Source organism: Brassica rapa, chromosome A08, assembly GCF_000309985.2.
Source record: "Brassica rapa cultivar Chiifu-401-42 chromosome A08, CAAS_Brap_v3.01, whole genome shotgun sequence".
NCBI classification, from domain to species: domain Eukaryota; kingdom Viridiplantae; phylum Streptophyta; class Magnoliopsida; order Brassicales; family Brassicaceae; genus Brassica; species Brassica rapa.
The window spans coordinates 22,793,392-22,812,989 of NC_024802.2; the positions used below are offsets into that span (position 1 = coordinate 22,793,392).

Below are 19,598 nucleotides of genomic sequence, written 5' to 3' on the forward strand. Positions count from 1 at the left end.
TCGGTTTTGTTCGGTTTATTCGGTTTAATCGGTTATATACCAAACCATATCCAAATCCTACGGTTTTTATAAAATTATATCCATTCGGTTTATATGGTATATACCAAAACCAAACTATTTTGTCTATTTCGGTTCGGTTCGGTTCGGTACGGTTCGGTTTTACCATATTGAACAGCCCTACTAGTAGATGAAAAGAGTATTATAGTGGTTGGTAATCACGCGGTGGTTGATTATTTCTCTTGATTTTAATGTTTATAAAACTAACTTAATTCCTTTGATCAAAACAAAAATATTAGAGTCTGAAACTAAGAATCATATACATGACTTTTAAATAATCATCTGAAAAGAGAGTATATATTCAAGATTGGTGGCGCCGATTTGGATTTTGTTATTTCACTAATCAATCAAGAACTCTGTTTTAGTTGTATAAATACACTCCCTCCATTAGTGTATTCATTTCATCAAACCTCAAAGATCTCTCACCTTTAAGAAAAAACAAAAACCATCATTAATCAATGGCAGGAATCAAAGTTTTTGGGCACCCTGCTTCTACAGCCACGAGACGAGTTCTCATCGCTCTCCACGAGAAAGATCTCGATTTTGAGCTAGTTCATGTGGAGCTCAAAGATGGTGAACACAAGAAAGAGCCTTTCCTCTCCCGCAACGTAAGTGTATATAAGATATTCAATATTCCATTTTAGATAGTAGTGAGAGAATCTTGGTCTGAAAAAATCTTGAAAATTGTTTTTTTTTTTGGGCAGCCTTTTGGTAAAGTTCCAGCCTTTGAAGATGGAGACTTCAAACTTTTCGGTAAAATTTTAAGCATTCTAGTCTGAACATGGCAAGATAATACTCTAAACTGATTTATTTAAAATCAATCTCTCTTACTATGCAGAATCAAGAGCAATCACTCAATACATAGCACATGAATACGCAGACAAAGGGAACCAACTTCTCTCGCCTGGCTCCAAGAACATGGCAATCTTGGCCATGGGGATGGAGATAGAAGCTCATGAGTTTGACTCGGTTGCTTCAAAGCTTGGCTGGGAACAAATCTTCAAGAACTTCTTTGGTTTGACCACAGACCAAGCCGTTGTCAAAGAAGAAGAGGTCAAGTTAGGCAAAGTGCTAGACAACTACGAAGCTAGGCTTGGCGAGTCAAAGTACTTGGCTAGTGATCACTTCACTTTGGTGGATCTTCACCATATCCCAGTGATTCAGTACTTGCTAGGTACTCCAACAAAGAAGCTATTCGAAGAGCGTCCACATGTGAGTGCTTGGGTTGCTGACATCACTTCTAGGCCTTCTTCACAGAAGATCCTCCTTTAAAGTGAAGAAAGACTGAATAAAAGTGGCCATGAAGTCATTGCCCATTTCTCTTTGTGTTTGCTCTGTTTTTCATTTTCCTTGAGAGATTGATCTGAATGTAATCTTCAGTTATTATGAATAATAATATATATATATATCTAATCTATTAAAATAGGAGTACAAAATTAGATTATCCCTTAGTTTTCCACTATATTTACAATGGCATGCCACTGAAGTTATTAATTAACCTATCTTTTAGGATTTTTGTCTTTTCTCTTCAATTAATGTATTTCCAAAATCAAATTCTAACTAAAAAATCATGGCAACAATAATTAATAAACCTAACTTTTAATATTTTTTGTCTTTTTCTTTTTATTATACATATGTGTATTTGAAAATAATTAATTCCATATATACATTTCGTAATTACATACATTATACGGTAATTATTTTACTAATTCCACATATACATAATAAATAGTATACAACAATTTCATTATACATAATCATAAAATTTTGATCCATAAAAACAGTTTATACAATAATTTTATTATATATAATCATAAAATTTTGATCCATAAAAATAAAAATACATTTGTGTGATTTTACAGGTCGTATTCTAAATAAATGGATGATATAATTAAGGGTTTACATGATAAAATAAAACTACTCAATATAAACTATAAAATTATTGTGTTTATAAATGTCATATTAAAAAAAATTAAACGGATAAATTTTAAAATATATATTATCACTTATACAAATAAATATTCATTTATCAAAAAACTAACACCTGCGCGGGTGCGCGGGTCAAGCTCTAGTATATGTTAAAATAAAAAATTATTACTTCTAAAAAAATAAAATTATTTTGTATGTTAAAAATAAAAAATTATTACATCTAAAAAAATATATATATTTTTTCAGACAAAACAGAGGACTCATCAGAATCGCAGACAAGTGGAAGCGTTTTAAGATAAAATCATAAAAGGTTTTGTTTTTATTTGGGGGAAGCGGAGAAGAGAAGAGAATTGAATGGCTGTGGCTACCGCTCCGTCGCTCAACGGCCATTTCCTCCGCCGCCCTTTCTCGGGAGTGAAAAAACGACGGCCGTGGCTTCTAACCGGGAATCTTTTCGATTATCGCCGGAATCGGGATTCTCGTCTCCTTGTTTTCGCTTCTTCTCCGTCTCCGCTGTCTCCAAATTCTCCGACGGATGCTCTCACGGCGGAGTCTTGCGTCAACACTGGCCTCGATCTCTTTAAGAGAGGACGGGTTAGTTCTAGAGTTCGGTTTTGATGATAATTGTGGTCGTAAAGTGAAACTGTTTCAGTCCGTTTGGCGAAATTAATTAAAAGCTTGTAACTCTTTGTTAATTATAGCTTCTGCCTGATTCAGTTGATTTGTTTTTGTTCAGGTAAAAGATGCGCTTGCTCAGTTTGAAACAGCGCTGAGTTTAGATCCAAATCCTATAGAGTCACAAGCTGCTTACTATAACAAAGCTTGTTGTCATGCTTACCGGTAAGAACCTCCCGAGCCATACACCATATGATACGAAAGATCCTGATGAGATTATTGTTTTATCCTCTCTCGTCTCGAGGTAGAGGGGAAGGAAACAAGGCTGCTGATTGCTTGAGAGTCGCTTTAAGAGACTATAATCTCAAGTTTGCCACAATCCTTAATGATCCTGACTTAGCATCCTTTCGCGCTTTACCCGAGTTTAAGCAGCTCCAAGAAGAGGTCTTTGCACTTTCCTTCTTTCTCGCTGCTTCGAACGTACTCATTGACTAAAACTTGTTGCGCAGGCTAGGTTAGGAGGAGAAGATATTGGAGATAGTTTCAGAAGAGATCTGAAACTCATCAGCGAAGTACGAGCACCCTTCCGCGGCTTTAGAAAATTCTTCTACTTTGCATTTTCAGCAGCAGCTGGTATCTCAACGCTCTTTACCATACCAAGACTGATTCAAGCAGTTAGAGGCGGTGAGGGAGCTCCAGATCTTCTCGAAACTACGGGAAACGCTGCCATTAACATCGGAGGTGAGGAGTCCATAAACATCAAATACATCTTCTCCTTTCTCTCTCTTTTGTGTGACTAAGGTTTTGGAACAGCAACGTACAGGTATCGTTGTTCTGGTTGCATTGTTCATATGGGAAAACAAGAAAGAGGAAGAACAAATGGTTCAGATAACTCGAGACGAAACTCTTTCTCGGTTGCCTCTACGCTTGTCGACCAACCGTGTTGTTGAGCTTGTGCAGCTTAGGGATACAGTTCGACCCGTGAGTCTTTTTCTTATCTCACTTTATTTTCCTGCCCTTTTGAGTTTCTTAATCGGTTACGTTGTTGTTTAAGGTTATTCTAGCGGGAAAGAAAGAGACTGTGACACTTGCGATGCAAAAGGCAGATAGGTTCAGAACCGAGCTCCTAAGACGAGGTGTTCTCTTAGTTCCCGTGGTGTGGGGTGAACGTAAAACACCTGAAGTGGAGAAGAAAAGAGGGTTTGGAGCTTCTTCAAAGGCAGCAGCTACATCTCTTCCTTCTATTGGGGTAATAATCGAAAAGATTATTATCTTGGAACATTCTCAGTGAGATTTTTTTTTATTTAATTGGTAGGAAGATTTCGATACACGGGCTCAATCAGTAGTTGCTCAGTCAAAGCTGAAAAGTGAAATCAGGTTCAAGTCCGAGATTGTCTCGCCTGGTGAATGGGAAAGGTCTAAACTTTCATTTTTTTTTGCTGATAGAACAAAGATGTGTAACTTTGCTTGGTGAGTCTTAAAAGAATATGTCGTTGGGTTTGTGTTTGTTTCAGGTGGATAAGAGATCAACAAATAGCTGAAGGAGTTGTCCCTGGGGAGGACGTGTACATCATACTCCGGTTAGATGGTCGTGTCCGCAGATCTGGTAAAGTAAGTCTCATCTTCTTCAAACCTTTCCCTTCTGGTTTTTTTACTGCAAAAAATGGTGTGTAATGGAACTAACTCTGTTTTGTTCTTTCAGGGGATGCCAGATTGGGCTGAAATATCAAAGGAGTTGCCGCCGATGGATGACGTGCTCAGCAAGTTAGAAAGATGAAGCGCTTTCTTACAGATTGTATCTTTTACAAGAGACTATAGAAGGAGAAAGAAAAGCTCTGTGTTGTTTGTTTTTGTGTACACAATTCCATGGGATAATTAATACTGTATGTGAGAAGAGACGAAAACTTTTTATTTTCAACAGAAAGTTGATTTTGTATTTAGTGTCGGTGACTAAATGAGTAGTTGGCTTTGATTAGTATATCATCAATCCATGTTTATGATGATATGACTGATTCATGGATCTAAAAGATATTCTGTGAAGTCTGTGTTTAAGTATGAAACGCGTTTTGATTCGGTGAGAAGCAAAACTCAGGATTTTAAAGAAAGTGATAGTGTCTAATAGTTCCTCCATTATTTTAGATTTAGTTAAAAGGGAGAGGTTAGGTTTCATTGTCTTTGTGTTTACTTGGGATAACGATGTCCCAACTCCTACATTTCATAGTCGTTGAGGAGGGTGGGAAGAGAAAACGAATCATAGCTTTTCCTTGTTTCAATATACGTATTTGCCTTTTTAGTAAGTGCATCTACCTGAGAGATGACAAAAATGCTGATAGTGATTGACGATACTAAAACCAATATGATGATGATCGATTGAAAATTAGAGAGCAATTTGCCACTTAATGTAAACAAGAAACCAATTATAATTTACCTTAGTGTAATCTAGATTCAGTGCTTGCAGATCATTAAGAAAATATGATAGTGTTGATTTTATTTTTTAAAAAAGAAATTCAAATGGATAATGAGAAAACGATTGACCGCTCAAATATATATATCAAATCGTTTTGGTACAATTCGTGTCGGCTCTAACAAATATTCAACCACTCCCAACAATTCTCCATTAATAAATCATTCAGCTTGCATATATCTTTTCTAAAATTTTCATTTTCAAACCAGAAAAAATTGTTACGAAAACTTAGTCCACACTCCCATGTCTATATAAACATCAACTCAAGCAAACAATAATAACACAAAATAAAGCTAACAAAAGAAGAAAAAACTAACAAAATGGCCAAGTCTTTTGCTCTGTTTCCAACCCTTATGATACTCGGCCTCTTCATAATCTCTTCGCCTCTGGTCCAAGCTGGCTTCACCAATGACCTCGACGGTCTGGAATGGACCACGACCGGTGTCCATGACTCCTCAGGCTGCCGCGGTTCAATAGCAGACTGTATCGGAGCAGAGGAAGAGGAAATGGACTCAGAGATCAGCAGAAGAATATTGGCGACAACAAAGTACATAAGCTATCAATCTTTGAAGAGGAACAGTGTGCCATGTTCGAGAAGAGGCGCGTCTTATTACAACTGTCAGAACGGAGCTCAGGCTAATCCTTATAGTCGTGGTTGCAGCTCAATTGCTCGTTGCAGGAGTTAAGTCCACAAAGAAGTTCGCCTCTCTTCTTTATGCTTTCTTATAGTTATTCGGTACTCATAAGTTGGATTTGGATGTGAATAACCTTTGTTTCTTCTATGATCCATGAACTGATTAGTTTTCTTTAAGCTTTGAATATTTCATGTGTACTCTTTCTCTCTCTCTCTCTTGCACAATAATACCAAAAGGCTTATGTTTGATCAAGATCATGTTTGGTTTGATCCGGTTTTTAGGTTGTTCAAAGCTGTGTAGTAACACACAAGGCCACCAACTCTCATACGTGTGGAATGTTATATACATATTGGTTCTAGTCAAACCTTTAAACCTTACCACCCCAAACCAAATCAGAATCAAACCGGATTCTTCTTCGTTATTATTTTTTTCCATTATAGTGGGCTACGAGGGTACCATGACACAATGCTTTGTTTGACTCGCAAGAGAGAGGTTTATGTAGTGTACTGGTGTTAAAAAAAAAATGTAGTGTACTTATATAATTTATTTTTTATTGCAAGGACAAAAAATATCTCTATACTCTTTTTGTAATGTCAAAAGTGAAATAGAACTATAGGTTATAAAAGGTAGGTAGGTACCTTTTCATGGTTAGAGAAAAACAATTCTCGAAACGCCAGTTTAACGTCACATGATAGTAAAAGACGTGGCTTCGCCCTTTTTAATCAATCTTGGGAAAGTCAACCTTCTGTCGCGTCGCTTTAGGTAATTTATTTATTTCAGCAAATCAATGAATGTGAACACAAACTCGCTCTCTGTCTCTCACCGTCTCCAGCTAGCCAGCCATGGAAGTAATGTCTCACTCTTCAAGCTTTCTCCTTCCCGCCGGCGAAACTTCAGCTAAGAGATACGCTCTCATTGTTCTGAACCAGAATATACCTTGTTTCACTCCTCTTCTTTGGGAACATGGTTACCTTCCTTCTCTCTTGGACATCATTATGTATATATGAGAGACTATTTTTTATTTATTTATTAGTTTTGGAAATTATAGCAAAACTCCGCCTCTGTGCTGATGGAGGCGCTAATCGCATCTACGATGAGTTGCCTCTTTTCTTCCCTCGTGAAGATGCTCTCCTCATTCGTAACAGGTTGCTTTCACAGTTTAATCCCTATGATTTCTGGAATATTTCTTCAAATTAGTGAGATTAATTCAAAGGAAAAAAACTTTGGTTTATTGGTCTCCCCTGAAGCTAACGAAGAGCCTATTCTGTCTTCTTATGATCTGATAAATGAATATATACACAAGGAGAAAGATTTAAGTAAACATATTTTCTCTTGCAACTGGAAACCAAAAGTGGTTCTGTTTTTCTTTTTTTTTGGGTCCTACTTCGAAACATAGTTCTGAGAATGTGTGGGAAATGTCTTTAGGTATAAGCCAGATGTTATCAAAGGTGATATGGACTCTATTCGCCCTGATGTCCTCCACTTTTATCTAAGCTTGGTAAGCTTTCTCTTGTGTGTTTTATAAGAATCCCATTATATGGTGTCCTTGTGAGATTCAACTCAACTTGGCTTCTCTGCTTTGTCTCTGCTTTTTGATTGTTCTCTACTCTTGGTGTTTACTTTTTTCTCTCAGGGAACTAAAGTTATCGATGAATCTCATGATCAAGATACCACTGATCTTGATAAATGCATCTTGTTTATCCGTGACTCTCCTTTGAATCAAGAGAGCAGCAAAGTAAGTTAGCATCTCATTGACCTCAGTAATCTTTCATAGCCGAGAAAACCTCTGTTTTCTGGTGTTGTGTGTATATGTTTTTTTAACTCTTTTTGCTTTCTTTATTCTGCTAGCTCCAGATTCTTGCTACAGGGGCACTCGGGGGAAGATTTGATCACGAAGCCGGTAATCTCAACGTCTTGTATCGATATCCAGATACAAGGATAACTCTCTTATCTGATGATTGCCTCATCCAACTCCTTCCAAAGACTCATCGACATGAGATTCATATTCAGCCTTCTCTCCTAGGACCTCACTGTGGACTCATCCCTATCGGTGCTCCATCTGCCAAAACTACAACCACAGGGCTTCAATGGGATCTCAGTAAGTAACATCCTGCAATATTTAGCATCAAATCGCTCTGTTTTATCATTGTCTTAAAAGCATCCTTAGTATCCATATGGATCTAACTATGGTTTATACATGTTTTATCGTCTCAAAGCCGACACTGAGATGAGGTTTGGTGGATTAGTAAGTACATCTAATCTGGTTAAAGGGGAGAAAATCACAGTCAAGTCGGATTCAGATCTTCTGTGGACGATATCCATCAAGAAACAAGACTCAAACAAGACCTTAAGGAGTGGGTAACAAGGACACTTTGCTATTTTGTTTTCTACTATACTCTTGATGCATTGCAATATTTGAATATTATGATTTATATGTTCATTTTGTTTTCAGCATACCATTAAGTAGGAGAAATAGGAGACTTGGTTGTACCATTAGTACTATCGTTATTTTTGAACATTGTATGCCTTTTTCGCTTTCTTTTACGATATGATTTTAATGGTTTTTGCATTTAACGTGTGAGTAGGGGCATCTTCATTGATTTTATCGTAGTCTGAACTCCCAAATGTGACTGCATGTTAGTACAGTGGTAGATATTGGAGTTTATAAAGACACAACTCAAAAGGTGAATGAGTTGAGAGTACATAAATGAGGCCATGATTGTTTTTAAAAGAAAACCAACCTTGTCTTTGCTATTGAACCAAAATAATGGATACATCATTCTGAAAACGTTAATAAATTTTGTAAATTGTAGACATGATTCTCTAAATAGGTTCAGATTTACTAAACACATGGGGTTTTTAAGAAGAGTGAGAGGACGAAAGTGGTCATTATTTCTACTAATGTCGGATAATCTTTTAGTGTTTCTCTTTAGTGTTCTTGCATTTCTTTGGCTGCAACTGGATTGATCATTTTTGGAATGGAATGCTTTGCAATGATTAATTCCATTAATTTCATAAAAAATTCTACCATTTATCATGAATGGAATAGAATGTTCATTCCATCAATTCCAAAAAAATCTAATCAAAATACAAAGCAAAACATTCCAAAACAATTTTGATAAGGAACAAATGGAATGAATCCATTCCATTTTTCTACTGCATTCATCTTATTCCATTCATTTATATTCCATGTATTCCTTTCTCAGTCTTCGGCATAAATTGTTTAAAGCTTCGTTATAAAAAGCTCTACATTTCTTTCGCGTTGAGCTTGGTTTTCGGTTGTTACAGTTCAAACATAAATAATACACTTTCTTCAAATTAAATTAATAAAAAGAAATAATCAAGAGTAACAACAAAAAAATTATTATGAAATCAAACCGCTGGTGTAAGGCACTCCGGTCTTCCAAATCCAATCATCTTCAAGAAACAAACCAGTGACTGTGAAATTAGCTGCATCAGTAGAATTAGCCACGTGATAACCGTTCCATGTAACACGAGATGTAGTGTTTGAACCAGGTCCGGTATTGTTATACTCCGCGTAGTATAACGTACTCAATGCAAAATCGCCGTTCCATTCTCTCCAACCAACCGGTTCAACAAAACCATCAATGTACGATTGCATGATAACCGTCCGTGAATACTCCTTCCACGGTCGACCCAAATACGTTCTAACGGTGTAGTTACTAGAAACAAGATCATCCGCGGGTTTAATCGTACAGTTGTGGATAGACGTACCGGTGTTTTGGTTCGGATCAGACCGGCCTTGTGCCGTGATTGCGTTGAACTGGTTCGGCATTGGTTTTCTTGGATATAAATTGCAATTCTGAAACACTACAGCCGCGTTTCCGAATATAAAATCGACAGTTCCGTAGACATCGCATTCTCTATAAAACTGTCTTAGAGAATGCGTGTAGAGCGTATCTTGATAAGCCTCGAAACTACAACTATAGAAGATTGAGAAATCTGCACCGCTCCGTAACGCAACTGCCTGGTGCTTCTCCGGTCCGGCCGTGTTCCGGAAAGTCATGTTCACCGCAACGAAGTTCGGTGCTGTCACAGCTGAAAAGTCACGTGCAAGATTATCATTAGTTGAACAAAAAACATCATGCATGCATGCATCTCGCCACTACTCCATATAATACTATAAATAAAATGAAATGGTTGTTAGTAGTACAGTCGGTATTATTAATGCATCCTGTCTCCTATTCACTACTTTGAATCTAACTTTTTGACATATAGTTGTAAAATATTAAAGAAAAACACTTCGAAAATCTAGATACATTTATATGATAACATGTGATGTGTGACGTACCAAAGGTGGCGGAATTGAAAGTTGTCCAACCGTCGACGACGCTTCTATTCCCGGTCACCACCGTCTGATTAATTCCGTCGCCGATCATCATCATGTACTTTTTGTTCTTTGCTATTAAAACGTATTCTTCGTAGATCCCCGCCGTCACGTAAATCAAGAAGAAACCGCCGCTTCCGTCCGTGTTATTCGGAGCAGCCGCGACGGCCGCCGTGATATTGGTAAAGTTTCCGGTTCCGTCTTGACTCACGGTGACGATGTCGCTTATCAAGACCATGCTTCCGTCGTCTCCATCACCGTCGGTGAGTTTTCGCCTGCTTAGAGATTCGTATACGGCTTTCGTTCGTTCCGTCATTTTCAACGGTAGAGCTCCGTTACGGAACAGACGAAATGGTTTAGTGTGGGTGGATGATCCGGATCTCGGGTGAGCCCAAGCAAACCCGGCTCGTTTCTTCTTCTTTGGGACCCATCCTTTAGTGAAGAGAGCGAGTGAGACACTAAAGAGCTTCGTGTCGTTGACTAGAGGCAACGCAACTCCGTTTCTTACGGTCCACGTGGCGGAGGATGAAGCGGCGGTTGTGAGTCCCTCCAGACACGTCTGCTCGTTCGTTAACGCTGCGGAAAGAAGCGTTTGGACATCTTCAGCCTTTGGAAACGATAACGTTTTGGAGGAGGATGATTTCGCTGACGTGACGTTAACTGTTTGAAACGACGTTAAGAGGTAATCCATGGTTAGACCAGCGAGGAAACGGCAGTCTTGGAGAGCTCTGATAACGGCGGGTTGAGATAAATGAGCGTTGCGTTTTAAATATTTATCAACCGTACGAATGAACTTTCGCGACTGCGATAGCGATTTGCGGATTGAGAAACGGCCGTATTGTTGAACATTGCCTTGGCTGTGTGGGAAAACAGATCTGCAGTATTTTGGATCCGGCGTCGTTTTGCAGATGGTTGAAGAGTTTGCTAGGTTGTGAGAAGCAACAAGGAGTGATTGAAGAAAGAATGATAGTGTAATGAGAAAGATCAACGGAGATTTCATTGTTACTGGGAACTTTTTGGTGTTTGTTTAATGTGAATAAAACATTAGATTTAGCGGTTTATATAGAGAGTGTTGATGATGAATAAGGATGAGGTAGGTCCATTATTAACATTACAATAAAATTTTGTTATTGTTCTTAGTTTGTATCAATTTAATACTGAATACTGAATGCGAAGTCAACTCTTTTGGGAGCCTTAAAAACGCGAGGTTGTTTCTGGATAATAGAATAATAATCATCAGAAACTCTTGTCTGTGGATTCAAACTTGCTTAGCTGTTAATGCAGAACCATATATATGTTAGTTCGCAATGTTGAGTCTTAATAATAACTAGATTTTGACTGCGGTGCAAGACAAGCGGTTTGACTGCGGTGCGGTTCTGACAGTTATAAAAACGTATAGATATATGGTATATGTAGAGGTTTTTGTTACTGTTAACTACGGTGCGGTGCGGGATAGATGTTACCATTCGGAGCCTATATGGTGCAATGTGCATCATAAATTCAACAAGTAAACAACGTTACTAATCATATATACATCTCGAGTCATTGGGTCAACATTTCAACTTCAACATGGTTATCGTTTTTCCAAATAAATAAAAGTTCGGACCACCATAAAAATTTATACTATTTTAAGGAATAAGTAAAAGGTGTATCAGGGACAGGTTTGTACTAGTGAGTCGTGACTGACTTAATATTAGAAGTTGGCTATCGATTTTAGTGGTTGTAATATTTTTGACAATTTGTTCAATTATTCAATTTATTTGTCACCATTATTATGTATTTCCACGAATGATTTAACATGCCAGAGAGCTTACACCGATGGCACAAATTTTAAAAGATTGACCATTTGTATCTCTAATGACCCATGATCCATTATATTCCTCCTGCATGACTATCCTTTCTCCAAGCACCATCATCAGTAAAACAAGTCATTTCTTTCTCGTGGATTTGTGTTCAACGGTGGCTGCTTGTGGCGATGCAAATTCCCCTGATCCGCCTCCTATTCATGCAAATTAAGCTATAGGCGTCAAGTTACCACTTATTCTGTCAACACGCCTTTAAAAATTATAATCTACCATTGCGTATATAGAATTACAATCAATGATTGTTACCGTTGAGATTCGATCAGTTCATAAAAAGATTCTCTTATAGTAATTGATTAATCAGCTGTCGATCATTTTTAAAAGCCACATGTACACTTGTGTTTAAGATTAATTTATTTATGGAAGCGTTGTCACGAAAACAATCTCAAGGCACAACGGTCCGAAAACGACTCACTCTGACCTAGATTTGCAAAACATTAATATCTACTAGCATTCTTATCACATGCTTCTAATGCCAGAACCTCTAAGATCTGCTCGTGGTTTATAAATTATAATCGTTGTGCATGCCTTGATATCACCATATACTGAACGCGGCCAAAAGTCTTACTGATCTTATGAAAGTAGCTAGTCACTAAACTTACTCACTGTGCCACTGTGGTTAGGATTTTTGAGCATCCGTAATGTTTAGCTAAGAAAAATATGTAGTTACCACGAATCTGTTAAACACATAAGAAAATTCAGCACAAAAGCACATCCATAGAAATCTCATCTTTTTTTTTAAACACTATAACTTTGGTTAATGGGTTTAATTTGTAGGTGGACTTGATGGGAGGATCCTACGATGCATGGGACAACATGAAGTTTAAATTTCTAATGGCATTCACTACCACAATACTCTCATTGATTTTACTTGGGTTTGATGATCTCATGCATGAATTTTGAATTATTAAATGCTGAAGACGCAGTTCGTTGGGAGCACACTGACTTTCTTCTCAAAGCCACTTCACATCCTGGCACCATTTATGTTCAGCTTTCTTAGTTATATTCACTAGAACAATTCAAACTTTGTTTGAAACAATGGGAGGAGTAGTTTATTGTAGCGTTTTATAGATTGGTGATCCCTAAAATAGACCATGCTTGTTAGGGCTTCTTGGGAAAGACCAGAGGCGTGATTACATCAAGAACTAAGAAGTGTGTTTGAGGTAGTCAAGAACAACCTTGGTTTTGATATCTCCGGTGAAGTCACCGCCTCTATTTCGGCCCCTTCATGGTTTTCCGGAAATGTGATCCTTCTTACTCCAGTTTCCTCCGTCAACGAGCCATCACGGTAAATATGAACATTTTTTCTAGATTAAAAGAAGCATAATTTGTCATGTTACACAAAACAACATATCTCAGTTACGTCAAAGTTAAAGGACAAAACCTTGGAGCTGATGAGTTTGATAACATGTTTAGCTGAGATATCACGTTGGTGCCAGAATTCTTCTATCAAAGGTTTAAAACAAATAGAATACCTAATTTTGTATAGTGATTGTATGATAATTTTTTTTCTAACTATTAAATTCACGTTATATACCAAATATAGTTATAGCTGGCTACAGTAGGCACCTTAAATGGCAAAAGAACTTGAACTTTATATGTTTTGGTGATTATACTGGATTCAGCCTTTATATGTTTTTGGTGATTATTTTGCTATATATAAAGTGGTAGTAGTTGCTTGCAATTTTAGATTGTAAATTAAACGAGTCATTCTGATCATTTGCAACCACTTAATCAATAGATTTGTTTTTACTTACATACAAAATGACCGTGAAATCAGATCATTATCACCTAATATTGGGTAGTCAAACATCCGCAAAAGAAGATGGAATGTTATTTCCCAAAACCATTACTCTAAAAACAGATTAAAATCTAAAATTAGCATACAAACCAACACTATAAAACATCATGAATCTTCCAATGATCAAATCACTTTTAAATTTGTCAACACATCTTTAAAAGAAGAAAAAAGCAAAAATAAAAAGATATTATCACCATGGCTGGCGCAAGAAGTTTGGTCAAGGCAAATCATACTAATGTAGGCTCATTAATTTTAATGGCCTTGGTGTTTGGTTCTTGCGTAGCTAATGGTGAGTATCTCGGTGGCCGCCGTGGTCTTGTCGCTGTTGCCGGCAACCCGACGGTCTTTGATATTACTAAGTTTGGGGCAGTGGGAAATGGTGCCACCAATTCTTTCAAGGTGAGATTTCTTTAATTTATTGTTATTAGTAAAATACACATGAAAACAAATATTTATCCAATAATAAATGGTTTATACTAAAATGCAATATGCAGGCGTTTTTAAACACATGGCTCCAAGTGTGTGCCAGTCCGGTACCAGCAACGCTACTAGTCCCTAAAGGAGAGTTCTTGACTGGTCCAGTAATTTTTGCTGGTCCATGCAAGAGCAAAGTGACCATCGAAGTTCAAGGCACAATCACCGCTACACCAAGCGGATACGCGACCCCTGAATGGTTCTTATTCGAGCATGTGGACAATGTCCTCCTCACCGGACCCGGCACATTCCACGGCAAAGGTGAAGCCGTATGGAAAGCAGATGGCTGTGGCAAAAAGGTCAACTGCAATCTTCCTCCAACGGTAAGGATATATATATATATATATAATATCATTAATTTTAAATGTTTTGTACTGATCACACGTACATACGTACCCATGCAGTCTCTAAAATTCAGAAACATCTTAAATCTTGAAATTGCCGGCATTAGCTCAGTCAACGCGAAGGCCTTCCACATGTTCTTGGTGAAAACTACAAATGTCAACATCCACAACATCAACATTATTGCCCCTGCTGAAAGTCCCAACACCGATGGTATCCATTTGAGCAATGCGGTCAACGTTAACATCGTTGAGAGTACAATAGGAACAGGAGATGATTGTATCTCTGTCGGTCGTGGTTCCACCAATGTAACAGTCGAACACGTGACTTGTGGCCCAGGACACGGACTAAGTGTTGGTAGTCTCGGAAAGTACCCGAACGAGGAGGATGTTAGCGGCATTCACTTTAAGAGCTGCACGATGAAAGGTACCGACAATGGTCTTAGAATCAAGAGTTGGGGTGGTTCGTCTCCAAGCAAGGCTGTGGACATTAAGTTTGAAGATATTACAATGGAAAGTGTCAAGAACCCAATCATCATTGACCAAAACTACGGCTCAAGAGGCGGGGTAAGTATATATACCCAAGATAATCTCAAACCAAAACTTACATTTTTTTTTTTTGTGCACCATCGAAAGTTTTCATTAAAACTAAACCAAGACCGGTTCAATGGCCTGGGTCAGAACAAAGTTTGATAGAGAGTTTTTTGCAGCAGAGTCCTCAAAACAGAGTGTCTCTCGGCGACAAAAACTAAACGATACTATAACCAAAACTTACATTAATTACTTGATTATTCAGCAGCTTACGAAAATATTTTACTTATTTGTGTGTGTGTGTTTTATATATAGGATTCAAAGGTTGCGATAAGCGATGTGTTGTTCAAGAACGTAAGAGGAACAACAATTACTAAAGATGAAGTCCAGATCATGTGCAGCAAATCAGTACCATGCACAGGAGTCAGCGTCATTGACGTGAACTTGAACTTCGTAGGTGACAAAGGAGGACATCCTTCGTCGTCAGGAGGTTTGATCGGAGCTCTTTGTACCAACGCCAATGTTATCTTCGGTGGAAAACTTAGCTTCCCTATGTGTCCCAAATAAGCTTTTTGATATTTATAATTTAATATTGAAAAAGTCAAAAGTTTCCACAAACATGTGTTTTGTTTGTGAGTTAATTAGTTTGTGAGTTTATCAAAATTAATTAATTCATTGGAATATTTGACTTTTGAAATAAAAATCCTCATTTTATTTTATTTTTTATGTTAATGATATAATCAACGGACACAATACAACTGATTGTTTTTGAAAGAATTGGTTAGAACTTTGGTCTCTGAATACTCTAGCTGTTTAAAAGCGCGGATCAACAAAAGAATAAAAACATCCTGAAAGGTTTGTTGCTTTGTTTCTTAATTAAACTTAGATTAACCTAATTAATTAGTAACAAGCATATAAAAAGGTCACGCTAAGTGAGATTATCGACGTCTCCAGTGTCCACTATCCCAAGAACTTCTCCATTGATGTTATTAGAAGGCTGAGAATATATAGAAACTTTCCATCCTATTAAATTCATTTGGCAACTTGTAATGTTTAAAATTGATTTTTTTTACATACATAGAAAAGCGGTGCATGACTGGTTTCAGAAATAAATAGAAATTTCATATAATGTGATATGTCTGATGATATCTGTTAAAAAATATTCAAGTAAATTAAATTGAAATCTGCGTTTAAATTTCAGTTATTGAAAAAACTAGCTGATTATATATATATATAAGTTATTACCAAAGTTCATAATATGAGAACAATTTAGTAAAATAAGTTTTCTTCTTCTGAGTTTGAACAATTGAAAGAAAGACAAACAAAGCTCTCACTGAATTAAAACTTAAATAACACAACCTTTCAAAAAAAGTATAAACATAATAAAAATAGTTTAAAGAGGCTCATAATGGGTTTTGAGAAAGCCTGTTTGGGTAAGTAAAGCCCAATAGATGGGAAACCCTAGAGAATTGATATATATATAACATACGAACTCTTTCTGTTACTAGTTTTGGATAAGAAGGACTTGTCCTCCGCCACAAACAACAACAGAAAAGAGAAGTAGAAAATGGTGTCTCTGAAGATCCAGAAGCGGCTCGCCGCGTCGGTGATGAAGTGCGGGAAGGGCAAAGTATGGCTCGATCCTAACGAATCCTCCGACATCTCCATGGCTAACTCCCGTATGTGTTCATTCTCACTTTCTGTTCATTTTCACCTGTGGTAGTAGTAGGACAGTGAGTTACTCAATTGGATCACTATCTCCTTTGCTCGCACTTATTCCCTAAGCTTTAAAGAGTAGTTACGGTATCATTAGATTAGTGAATAGTCTTTTGAGTAATGATGATTACCGTTTGTTTATCTCACTGATGGATTGTTTTGAAAAACTTAAAATAGGCCAGAACATCAGGAAGCTGGTGAAGGATGGTTTCATCATCAGGAAGCCAACGAAGATCCACTCTCGTTCCAGGGCTCGCCGTATGAAGATCGCCAAAATGAAGGGGCGTCACTCTGGATATGGTAAGAGGAAGGGTACCCGTGAAGCTAGGTTGCCGACTAAGGTGCTTTGGATGCGTAGGATGCGTGTTCTCAGGCGTCTTTTGAAGAAGTACAGAGAGTCGAAGAAGATTGACAAGCACATGTACCATGACATGTACATGCGTGTTAAGGGTAACGTCTTCAAGAACAAGCGTGTCTTGATGGAGAGCATCCACAAGTCCAAGGCCGAGAAGGCCAGAGAGAAGACTTTGTCTGATCAGTTTGAGGCTAAGAGGGCTAAGAACAAGGCTAGCCGTGAAAGGAAACACGCTAGGAGAGAAGAGCGTCTTGCTAAGGTACCAGCTTAACTCATTAAAGAGAAATATTTCTTTGAATTTGATCAAGTATCCTTAAACATGGGTTTGTATTATAGGGTCCTGGAGGAGATGTTGCCCCTGCAACTGCACCACCAGCTGCTGCTGCTACTACCACTACTACTGCTCAAACTGCAGAGTAAGTTTGATCTCAATGCTGATATTAAATTGAGTTTTGTTCCAAATTGGTTTAAACATGTATTAATTCATTTACTGGGGTTTTGCTTGTGTAGGGTACCGAAGAAGAAGTCTAAGAAGTGAAGGGGATAAAGTGATCAAGCTATATAGATCATCTCGCTTACTTGACTTGAAGAAAACTTTTGAATGTTCTATGACGTTGGGTTTGTTGAATTACTTTGTTTGCGCAATAAACATAAATTGTGTCAGTTAATCGTTTATGCTTTCAGATCTTTTAGATTATCAGTGTTTCATGAAACTTACTCTTCAAAATGTTGTGCCTTTAGCTCTTTGTTCGTCTTTTTAAGTATTAAATTCATCCACAGTTTTGCAAAATCTAGCCTATTATCGTTAAAAGCCGGTCGATAAAGTGAGTTCGTCTAGGCATCGTTTCAACATGAAATTTTAAAGGCCTTTAAGCTTTCTTCCGTCAATCTTGAGCCGCTACGACATACGGAGAGAGAAGTGGTAGGACGTTTTTAACGACCGGCTGTGTCACTAAAACTCTTTAATAACAAACAAAGCTTAACAGAAACTCGATCCTTATTCCTTTACCCTTTAAACGTTGTTTATAAACAGGGAAACTGCAGAGATTTGATGGCCTTTCAAGTTTCAAAAAGATAGTGACATGAAAAAATAACGCCCACCGTGGGGCTCGAACCCACGACCACAAGGTTAAGAGCCTTGCGCTCTACCAACTGAGCTAGACGGGCTTGTTGATTACTTAACACTTGTCGTTTTCACACTGTAAGCTTATCGTCCATAGTTTTTGAAGGAAGACAAGAGCTTGTTGGAAGGAAAGCTGTAACATGTAAGATTTTGTGAAGACAACCTGAAAACGCATTGGCTATTTGGCTTATATTATGAGACAAAAAACTACTTTTATGGTTTTATGGTTCAATTATCATTTTTCTCTGTTGCATGGTTTTTTATTGACAGATTAATCAACAGGAAAAGTATGTAGACATGCAAGTTAATCATAGTACTTGAGAACCGAAGCACTGAACAAAATAAGAACACTAAAATTATTGAACCAATAATAAAGGAATTAGCAAACCTAACTATTTTTCAAACAACAAGTCAAAATATTTATTTGAGGACAGAGGATAATTAGAGACACAAACCAAAATGGATAATTTGAATAATACAACGAAGTTTCTTCAAAACCCCCACTTAGTGATTGTAAGAATAATAATGAAGAGACATGAAAGGCCGAAGATCGCTAGCAAGATTAATGAAGCAGAGAAGAGACGAGCAAGGCGAGAGCAGTTAGGAAGCTTATAGAAGCTGAAACCTCCCGTGACGCTGCTGCTGCGGTGATAATGATCGGCGGCCTCGGTTTGTTATGAACGCATTCGTCACAAATGGGCGGCTGCGGTGGTGGAAGTGGTAGTGGGCAGTGCGTACACGGCGGTGGCGGAGGAGGAGAAGGCGGTGGTGGTGAAGGCGGTGGGGGACAGAAAGTCTCTAGCGGAGGCGGTGGAGGTGGTGGGAGAGGTGGAGGACAGAGTATCTGAGGCGGGGGAGGCGGTGGAAGAGGTGGAGGACAGAGTATCTCTTGCGGCGGTGGTGGCTGATCACATGGATTCTCACATTCTAAACACATTTCGCATGCAGTTTGCGTTTTCTCTGCTATATTCAATGCAACAGACTGTGATAGCAAAAGCAGAGTGAAGAAACAGAGGAACTCCATATTCTTAGGGAGGAAGGAAGAATTATTTTTGCAGTGGTGGAAGAATGAAACAGAAAACATGAATGGCTTTTTAAAAGGACTTGACTTTCATTTAAGAACCTTCAAAAGCAAAAAAAAATACTTTGGAATCTGATACGAATTAATTTTTTACAGCTTTGATTTGAAGAACAAAAACCTTTTTGGGACCATGCATTAACTGTTATCCACAACGGAAGAACCTATTCTCTTTTGATCTTTGTTCCTTTTTTTTTCCAGCTCTGGAAGAACCAGTGAAGCTAAATTGAAAAAGTTTGTTGTAGACACTTATAGCATTTACAGCGTCT

At 37.8% G+C, this 19,598-nt stretch overlaps 8 protein-coding genes and 1 non-coding gene across 11 annotated transcripts; 6 read left to right on the forward strand and 3 right to left on the reverse strand.

Annotated features, from left to right (window-relative positions):
• The first annotated feature begins 268 nt into the window (after window positions 1–268).
• Window positions 269–1,480, forward strand: LOC103836637 (glutathione S-transferase F6). The gene is made up of 3 exons (XM_009112928.3): window positions 269–665; window positions 762–810; window positions 896–1,480. Exons 1-3 carry the CDS (start codon window positions 516–518, stop codon window positions 1,327–1,329), a joined length of 633 nt encoding a protein of 210 aa, XP_009111176.1. The 5' UTR covers window positions 269–515; the 3' UTR covers window positions 1,330–1,480.
• Window positions 1,481–2,241: 761 nt separating this feature from the next.
• Window positions 2,242–4,604, forward strand: LOC103836638 (protein LOW PSII ACCUMULATION 1, chloroplastic). The gene is made up of 9 exons (XM_009112929.3): window positions 2,242–2,580; window positions 2,723–2,826; window positions 2,910–3,045; window positions 3,111–3,342; window positions 3,425–3,582; window positions 3,656–3,850; window positions 3,917–4,017; window positions 4,116–4,212; window positions 4,304–4,604. Exons 1-9 carry the CDS (start codon window positions 2,341–2,343, stop codon window positions 4,376–4,378), a joined length of 1,338 nt encoding a protein of 445 aa, XP_009111177.1. The 5' UTR covers window positions 2,242–2,340; the 3' UTR covers window positions 4,379–4,604.
• A 608-nt stretch (window positions 4,605–5,212) lies between these two features.
• Window positions 5,213–5,952, forward strand: LOC103836639 (protein RALF-like 1). The gene has a single exon (XM_009112930.2). The coding sequence runs from the start codon at window positions 5,386–5,388 to the stop codon at window positions 5,749–5,751; it is 366 nt and encodes a 121-aa protein (XP_009111178.1). The 5' UTR covers window positions 5,213–5,385; the 3' UTR covers window positions 5,752–5,952.
• Window positions 5,953–6,200: 248 nt separating this feature from the next.
• On the forward strand, window positions 6,201–8,269 carry LOC103836640 (thiamine pyrophosphokinase 1). Of its 2 annotated transcripts, none has more exons than XM_009112931.3 (6): window positions 6,201–6,666; window positions 6,749–6,845; window positions 7,126–7,198; window positions 7,334–7,435; window positions 7,549–7,798; window positions 7,917–8,269. In XM_009112931.3, the coding sequence occupies exons 1-6, from the start codon at window positions 6,543–6,545 to the stop codon at window positions 8,060–8,062; spliced, it is 792 nt and encodes a 263-aa protein (XP_009111179.1). In that variant the 5' UTR covers window positions 6,201–6,542; the 3' UTR covers window positions 8,063–8,269. The 2 variants fall into 2 exon arrangements, with proteins under 2 accessions (XP_009111179.1, XP_009111181.1); XM_009112933.3 differs by having other exon boundaries at window positions 7,555–7,798.
• Window positions 8,270–8,919: 650 nt separating this feature from the next.
• Window positions 8,920–13,826, reverse strand: LOC103836641 (probable pectinesterase/pectinesterase inhibitor 7). Of its 2 annotated transcripts, XM_033277675.1 has the most exons (3): window positions 13,295–13,826; window positions 10,013–13,217; window positions 8,920–9,759 (listed from the first exon to the last, which is right to left on the reverse strand). In XM_033277675.1, the coding sequence occupies exons 2-3, from the start codon at window positions 11,046–11,048 to the stop codon at window positions 9,065–9,067; spliced, it is 1,731 nt and encodes a 576-aa protein (XP_033133566.1). In that variant the 5' UTR covers window positions 11,049–13,217; window positions 13,295–13,826; the 3' UTR covers window positions 8,920–9,064. The 2 variants fall into 2 exon arrangements, with proteins under 2 accessions (XP_033133566.1, XP_009111182.2); XM_009112934.3 differs by having other exon boundaries at window positions 10,013–13,826.
• A 16-nt stretch (window positions 13,827–13,842) lies between these two features.
• LOC103836643 (exopolygalacturonase clone GBGE184-like) lies at window positions 13,843–15,776 on the forward strand. Its single transcript, XM_009112935.3, has 4 exons — window positions 13,843–14,110; window positions 14,206–14,508; window positions 14,590–15,093; window positions 15,373–15,776. Exons 1-4 carry the CDS (start codon window positions 13,907–13,909, stop codon window positions 15,622–15,624), a joined length of 1,263 nt encoding a protein of 420 aa, XP_009111183.1. The 5' UTR covers window positions 13,843–13,906; the 3' UTR covers window positions 15,625–15,776.
• A 706-nt stretch (window positions 15,777–16,482) lies between these two features.
• LOC103836645 (60S ribosomal protein L19-1) lies at window positions 16,483–17,873 on the forward strand. The gene is made up of 4 exons (XM_009112936.3): window positions 16,483–16,736; window positions 16,951–17,387; window positions 17,465–17,544; window positions 17,639–17,873. Exons 1-4 carry the CDS (start codon window positions 16,625–16,627, stop codon window positions 17,664–17,666), a joined length of 657 nt encoding a protein of 218 aa, XP_009111184.1. The 5' UTR covers window positions 16,483–16,624; the 3' UTR covers window positions 17,667–17,873.
• Window positions 17,874–18,222: 349 nt separating this feature from the next.
• TRNAK-CUU lies at window positions 18,223–18,295 on the reverse strand. Its single transcript has one exon. It is a non-coding gene; the product is annotated as a tRNA-Lys (tRNA).
• Window positions 18,296–18,584: 289 nt separating this feature from the next.
• LOC103836693 (leucine-rich repeat extensin-like protein 3) lies at window positions 18,585–19,576 on the reverse strand. Its single transcript, XM_009112987.3, has one exon. It carries the CDS (start codon window positions 19,333–19,335, stop codon window positions 18,814–18,816), a length of 522 nt encoding a protein of 173 aa, XP_009111235.2. The 5' UTR covers window positions 19,336–19,576; the 3' UTR covers window positions 18,585–18,813.
• Between the last annotated feature and the right edge of the window lie 22 nt (window positions 19,577–19,598).

Coding starts and splice junctions, on each gene's coding strand:
- LOC103836637 (XM_009112928.3), top strand. CDS start 516: ATGGCAGGAATCAAAGTTTTTGGGCACCCTGCTTCTACAGCCACGAGA. Junction 666..761: donor AGCCTTTCCTCTCCCGCAAC/GTAAGTGTATAT, acceptor TTTTTTGGGCAG/CCTTTTGGTAAAGTTCCAGC. Junction 811..895: donor TGGAGACTTCAAACTTTTCG/GTAAAATTTTAA, acceptor CTTACTATGCAG/AATCAAGAGCAATCACTCAA.
- LOC103836638 (XM_009112929.3), top strand. CDS start 2,341: ATGGCTGTGGCTACCGCTCCGTCGCTCAACGGCCATTTCCTCCGCCGC. Junction 3,046..3,110: donor TTAAGCAGCTCCAAGAAGAG/GTCTTTGCACTT, acceptor CTTGTTGCGCAG/GCTAGGTTAGGAGGAGAAGA. Junction 3,583..3,655: donor TTAGGGATACAGTTCGACCC/GTGAGTCTTTTT, acceptor TTGTTGTTTAAG/GTTATTCTAGCGGGAAAGAA.
- LOC103836639 (XM_009112930.2), top strand. CDS start 5,386: ATGGCCAAGTCTTTTGCTCTGTTTCCAACCCTTATGATACTCGGCCTC.
- LOC103836640 (XM_009112931.3), top strand. CDS start 6,543: ATGGAAGTAATGTCTCACTCTTCAAGCTTTCTCCTTCCCGCCGGCGAA. Junction 6,667..6,748: donor TCCTCTTCTTTGGGAACATG/GTTACCTTCCTT, acceptor TGGAAATTATAG/CAAAACTCCGCCTCTGTGCT. Junction 7,799..7,916: donor AGGGCTTCAATGGGATCTCA/GTAAGTAACATC, acceptor ATCGTCTCAAAG/CCGACACTGAGATGAGGTTT.
- LOC103836641 (XM_033277675.1), bottom strand. CDS start 11,048: ATGAAATCTCCGTTGATCTTTCTCATTACACTATCATTCTTTCTTCAA. Junction 9,760..10,012: donor TTTCAATTCCGCCACCTTTG/GTACGTCACACA, acceptor GTGACTTTTCAG/CTGTGACAGCACCGAACTTC.
- LOC103836643 (XM_009112935.3), top strand. CDS start 13,907: ATGGCTGGCGCAAGAAGTTTGGTCAAGGCAAATCATACTAATGTAGGC. Junction 14,111..14,205: donor GTGCCACCAATTCTTTCAAG/GTGAGATTTCTT, acceptor TGCAATATGCAG/GCGTTTTTAAACACATGGCT. Junction 15,094..15,372: donor ACTACGGCTCAAGAGGCGGG/GTAAGTATATAT, acceptor TTTTATATATAG/GATTCAAAGGTTGCGATAAG.
- LOC103836645 (XM_009112936.3), top strand. CDS start 16,625: ATGGTGTCTCTGAAGATCCAGAAGCGGCTCGCCGCGTCGGTGATGAAG. Junction 16,737..16,950: donor CATCTCCATGGCTAACTCCC/GTATGTGTTCAT, acceptor AACTTAAAATAG/GCCAGAACATCAGGAAGCTG. Junction 17,545..17,638: donor ACTACTGCTCAAACTGCAGA/GTAAGTTTGATC, acceptor TTGCTTGTGTAG/GGTACCGAAGAAGAAGTCTA.
- LOC103836693 (XM_009112987.3), bottom strand. CDS start 19,335: ATGTTTTCTGTTTCATTCTTCCACCACTGCAAAAATAATTCTTCCTTC.